Raw genomic sequence first — 6022 nt, 5'->3', positions numbered from 1 at the left:
CAGGGCCTCAACAATGATGCATGCTTCCCTAAAAAATCAATGATGCATGAAGCGGCACACGAGTGAGCAGGAGAGAAAAGAGCATGGCAGAAAGGGCAAAATGAAACATTAGTAGGAGGGGTTCAGTGAGGAGTGGGAGAGGCAAAGTGGAGGAAGATTGGGGCTGGCATTGGGTCCCATGTCCACCTTAGCAAAATGTACACAAAGGCATGCCATAGAAAGGGCAAAATGAAACATTAGTAGGAGGGGTTCAGCGAGGAGTGCGAGAGGCAAAGAGGAGGAAGATTGGGGCTGGCAGTGGGTCCCATGTCCACCTTAGCAAAATGTACACAAAGGCATGCCACATCATCCAAACAGGCAGGGGCCACAGTCAGTTTGGCTATTATAACGATCTTATTCAAGAATTGATACGCTCTGTTACTCAAGGTTTTAAAAGTGGTGTTTCTGTATGATTTTCCTCAATTATGGCGACAATTTGTTGACCCAAATGTAATGGTTTTGTGTAATTACCTCACAACACACTTGTATTAGCAAAAGCCAGTAACAAACACCACACATAAACCACGCAGGTTATCATGTCAATCTACATGCTCAATGCAGCTCTTACACCGGGACATATGACTGACACATTTTAGAACACGAGAATATAATGATACATAAAGTGGTTCCGTGGCATAGTTATTCAGTATCAACCAACAGGAACAGCCTGTAAAAGCTTTTAGGACCTAGCAAATGTAATGCAAGGCAAGTAAACAGGGCTTGGCTACTTCAAGGCATTACTTCTTGCTACGCAGCTTAGCTCCAAGTGCCCTCTCGAGCTTTCCAATTATCTGATTGTTCGGAATCGCCTTGCCCGACTCGTACTCCTGGATCACCTGTGGCTTCTCATTGATCATCTGTTACAACACATCACACTCTTAGATTGAGGTAATAGTGTATGTTGACAAGCTTTTTTTTCTCAGGAAGAACTCTGCAAGTTCTAAAATCTTGATATTCAGCTAGATACCTGAGCAAGTTGTGCCTGGGTCATCTTCTTATCCAGCCTTGCTTGCATAAGGTTTTTCTTCAGGTCACTTGAAACACGCTCATCTAGCATCAGATGAGAGCACAAGGGATTAGGGATTGGCACACAAAACAATCAGAGAAAGCTTTGATTGTTGGAATCTCAAGCATCTTGGGGGTGAGACTGGGGAAAACAAAATCAGATCTGTACGTGAAATTCTATGTGCAGTACTCAGCAACGACAAACAAAAAATAACCTCGTTAAGAAAGCACTACTACAAAACAGAAATTTAGAAATTCTGACTGATAGCCAAAAAATGTTGAATGACAGAAAAGCCATTTTGATTTGCAGGAGCGTTTGTACAGGAAACGGTTGAATTCCTGCAGGAAGATGAAAAATTTCCAAGAAATTAAAGAAGGCCCAAGAGGTAACCTAGTTTGTTCTCTTCATAAAACTGAGCCAATTTGATCACCAAAACTGTGTGGTTATCTTAATAGAACTGACAAATTTGATGACCGAATATCTGCAGAGGCAAGGCAATTTTAGGCACACAATCTGTGCTAGTTTGAACCTATGGTTCCCAAGGTTAAAGCAGTGTTTGGTTGGGAATGGGCTTTGGCATTCCGTGCCCAAGCAAACAGCTAGCTTATTTTGGGGCTTAAAAGAAAGCATGGTGGTATAAACAACTATTCAGAGTTCCTAGAGCTCCTTGTACGGCCTGTTGGAAAACCCGCTGTTGGACCTATTAGTTCATAGGAGCAAAAGCACCACCGGAGGTGCTTTTCTGGCTTTTGAAAAATCCCACTCAGCCCCTGCCCATTTCAGAGAAATTACGAAGGGATTGCCACTATATACATTGGCTCGTCTCCCACAGAAATCACTTCGAACCAGCTTGTCTCCTCATTCCATCCCCAAGTCCAATCCATGTGAGACCCCAAGTGGTAGGCGCTGACTGATTACTTTGAGCCCATGATTGATTCATTTTTTTTGCCATGGATCAGGTTGTACTGATCATGCAGTATGATGATGAATGTCTTATGGATTTTTCCCTCCATCCCATAATATAAGACGTTATTACATTCCATATACTCACATATGGAATGTAATAACGACAATGTCTTATATTATGGGACGGAGGGAGTACTAAGCCGTGAAATATGAGAGGCATTTCGGAGCTCGGGTCTAAAAAGGACAGACCCAGTGCATAGAAGCTCCCACACAAGGTGGGGTCTGGGGAGGGATTATAGGAACCTAGTCTTATCCCTGCGAAGTTCAATGCAGAGAGGCTGGTTCAAACCCAGGGCCTCTTGGCACAATTAGGGAGGACTTCACTGTGCCAGGCCTGCCTTCTCGGAGCTCAGGTCTCATCATGAAATTTTAGACACATGTAGAATACAACCATATGTGCATGTGGATTTTTTTTCCAGATCTTTTAGGAACTTGAAAACTGATTTTTGATTTCTTTCAAAAGATGGCTTCATGGAGCCTGAGCCCCAAAACGAATTTCCAGTGAAATGCAGCAAAACCGGGGTATTATAGTTAAATAGGTACATAAACAAACTCTGAGCATCCTAGGGGAACTCGAGACTTTTTATTATACAAGGACCTCACACAGTAGCTTTCCCAGTACAACAGCTATCCACAGCATATACATCCGACAGCTTCTTATTTCTAAGCCACAGACCGACCAAAACCCACTAAGTTGCATCAACACAATTTTCTACAGCAAGTTTGCTATAAAATAATTGTCCAAACATCAACTCTACTTGCTTTGCAGATTGGTATTTTCGAAACAATTGTGGCTAACTCATAGGTAACAAAAATTATATGAGCAAGTATTGCTATTACCAAATTTCAGCACTTGATGGAACAGTATCAATTACAATAAGCCAAACCGGACACAGGTAGAACCATATTAGATGGGGCAGCCTAAAGGTGCCAGGTGGCAGCAAACTGGGTGATAGAAAAGTAGGGCATTCCCCAAATTCAGGAGCAGTAAGCTAGAGCTGCTAAATTACAGGTTTGGAAACCTTGACTTGTGCTTATTTCACAAATAAAGGATTATTGCGGAGTTACCCATGTAGGTGACTGATCAAGCATACAATTGCTAACCATTGGTGATGGCCATTCCATGTCACATGACTTTTTTTTATCAAAACGTGATGGTGGAGACTTTATGCACATCTCAGATGAAGTTTGTGTTTTGAAAATATAATTAATGGTGAAAATCTCATTTCACCATCTAAATCAATGTTTATAAGCCTATAAGGCAAGGCGAGGCACTGGGGGGCGCCTCACCTTTTAAGCGTAAGGCAAGGCAATGCCTTAAGACAGTTTTGAACTTGGGCAGCAGAGTAGAGTAGCATTTAGTGGACATACACCGTTACACACCTTGAAGTCACATCATAAATCGAAGAGCAGTACAACACACATTCATGGCGGAGCATATGCACAGCACTACAAATCAGATTCACAAATGAAAGCAGAGCACTAGGAATTCCTAAATCAAAGGAGCACAAGTGCACAGAAGGGTGACACATGAGAGAGGAGACGAGAGAATAAGAGGGCAGGGGAAGAGAGACCGAGAGTCACATGCGACTGCAGACAGAGAAGGTTGATGCTGGCAGGAGACGAACTGAAGGTGTTGGGCCCGTGCAGCCGTCCCCCACCGCCCGGCTGCTCTATCTGTGGGGTCTGATTTAGCTGACAGCGCCTCCATGTGCGCCTAGGGAGACGCTGCAGGCGCCTTTCAAAGCTGGCAAAGGCGAGCTAGACGCCATGCCATATAAGGGACGCATTAAAAACAATGATCTAAATGGTACAATTATATATAACCCTGCAAATGCAACGAACCCATGAAGTAACTGAGCCGCATTCTGGCTAACCCCTAATAAGATTAAGGGTGCTCATACAAACACATAAGAATGATTCTAAACCTCACAACATTCCCAGGTGCACTCATAAAAGAAGGGTCTGTAAAACAAGATATAACATGTTTTGATAAATATTGAAGAACCTGTGAATTTCAAAGACTATTACAACATTAGTTTTAAGTGTCATTTGTTATCAGAATTCATACAAAGATGCAACATCAGAACTAATACCATCCAATAAAGTGAAGTGTGATAATACAACAGAAGAATTTCCTAAAAAGAAGCGACATTCCCAATTAGCTATAGGGTAGAGTATGTTCCAGTGCATTCTTTTCATGAGGGAGAAAAAGTCGGCATCAAGCAGTGCAGGGCTTTGCAACAAGGGGCATTCAAGAATCAGGACAGTTAACAGATTAACACAACATCATCAGCACATAGTCAGGAAGTGAAGTTTTTCCAGCAGCAAAAATAAGCACTAACCCATAGCACATGATTTGAACTCCACAATAAACACAGCTACCAACTTGGTATATGTCAGCACACTCCCTAAAACCAGTCCCCCATACAGATGTAACACTTTTATTTAACTATCGCAAAAAAACTGGCAAACAAAAAAACAACTGTGGGGCTACAAAATATTCACAGGTGCACTAAAAAAAGATGTGAAAGAATATGTTGAGCACTCTATTCGGTAAAATGTTCAATACCATATTAACAAGGATATATCAATTTGGTACTTGGTGTTCCCACTAAGCTGCTACAGGTGCCAGTTGATATCAACAGCTCATTTAACATCAGAAACTAATTTCATCCTAACATATGCTACAGTACCATGGAGAAGTTTCCTAAACTAAGCAGATACTTTCATTACAAGTAGAATATATGAAGATAGCACAGTTAGGCTCGAGCTATAATCCACAATGGATAAAAAACACATATGCTATGGCAGAACTATGCGATCTTCAACTTGAAAGTTTTACACAGTGATAAGTAAATAACGGTATATAGATATAGAAGTATTGAGTAGTAACGATTTAGAGGTAATTTAAGAATCAGGACAACCACAGCTTCAGCATCTACTCCAGTTCATAAAGAGAACCTTTTTCCAGAACAACCCAGCTACGCCATGTATGAACGAATCAAATTTGCATACGGCAGCACACCATTCGCAATGGAAGAATAAGCACATAGCGAGAGAGTGACTGTTGCTCACGGGAAAGGTTCTCGGTGTCGTCGTCGAGCCGCTTGGTGTTGAGGGAAGTTCCGCTAGATGCAGCCTTGTTCGTTCCAGCGTTGTCTGCAAACGGAACTGGATCAATGGAAAACCGAGAAAGAAAAACAAAAAACTGCGGTACTCTAAGCTGCGAGCTGTTTTATGGCAGAAAGAACAGCAAACAAATCACATGATTAAACATATAAAACCCATAATAAGCAAACAAAAAACACAAATCTAGAGTATCTCCAAGCCAGGACGATTAGCAAGAAATCCACAGAATCAGCGAGGGAAAACCGCATCCAGTAAATCGGACAGCAACACGGCTGCAAGGATCGATCCAATCAGACACCTACACTTCTTGGTGGTGTCGATCTCGGCGCCGGAGCGGCGGGCAGCGTTGACGGCCTTTTCGTCCTTCTTGTCGGCGGCGTTCTGCGCCTTCTTCCGCACCACTATCGGCTCCCAGTCCTGCCTGATAGGACCAATCCCAGCCATATCTCCCTGACTCTCAGGTCTCACACGGCAACTTTCCTCGCTCGGTCTCTCGAGTTCACAGACTAAAACCACGCAAGGGATAATGGAGGCGCAGGACAGAGGAGAGGAAGATATTTTGGAGCTGAACGAAAGGTTCTCGAGTCGCAATCGGTGGTTCTCCAATTCCCCCAATATAATATTAGGATATTATACAGTACTACCCTCTCTTCGTTTCTTACGCTCCTAGTGCTCCACACTGTACACGTGTTAGAGCATCTCCATACTCCAGCCGTTCGGCCCAGACGCTTGAAAATATAGCCGCCTAGGTGCGCGCCAGTGATATTTTTGGTGTAGGGGCGAATGGTTTCCTAACCGCCGCCCCAAACCCAACCTAGACGCCATCTTTTTAAAAAATAAAAGTGTGTTTAGGGTACATCTAGATGTGCTTTAGTTATT

General features: G+C 42.8%; 1 protein-coding gene across 1 annotated transcript; it reads right to left on the bottom strand.

Annotated features, from left to right (window-relative positions):
• Positions 1-493: 493 nt before the first annotated feature.
• LOC119355917 (multiprotein-bridging factor 1a-like) lies at positions 494-5734 on the bottom strand. The gene is made up of 4 exons (XM_037622801.1): positions 5446-5734; positions 5090-5173; positions 1007-1089; positions 494-896 (listed from the first exon to the last, which is right to left on the bottom strand). The coding sequence occupies exons 1-4, from the start codon at positions 5585-5587 to the stop codon at positions 777-779; spliced, it is 429 nt and encodes a 142-aa protein (XP_037478698.1). The 5' UTR covers positions 5588-5734; the 3' UTR covers positions 494-776.
• Between the last annotated feature and the right edge of the window lie 288 nt (positions 5735-6022).

This window comes from Triticum dicoccoides, chromosome 2A (assembly GCF_002162155.2).
Source record: "Triticum dicoccoides isolate Atlit2015 ecotype Zavitan chromosome 2A, WEW_v2.0, whole genome shotgun sequence".
Taxonomy (NCBI): domain Eukaryota; kingdom Viridiplantae; phylum Streptophyta; class Magnoliopsida; order Poales; family Poaceae; genus Triticum; species Triticum dicoccoides.
This window is presented reverse-complemented; position numbering and strand designations above follow the sequence as displayed.

Excerpts from the sequence above, each read along its gene's own strand:
- LOC119355917 (XM_037622801.1), bottom strand. The coding sequence starts at position 5,587 with ATGGCTGGGATTGGTCCTATCAGGCAGGACTGGGAGCCGATAGTGGTG. Across the intron at positions 5,174-5,445 it reads GATCGACACCACCAAGAAGT|ACAACGCTGGAACGAACAAG; the intron begins GTAGGTGTCTGA and ends TTCCGTTTGCAG. Across the intron at positions 897-1,006 it reads CCCAGGCACAACTTGCTCAG|ATGATCAATGAGAAGCCACA; the intron begins GTATCTAGCTGA and ends GTGTTGTAACAG.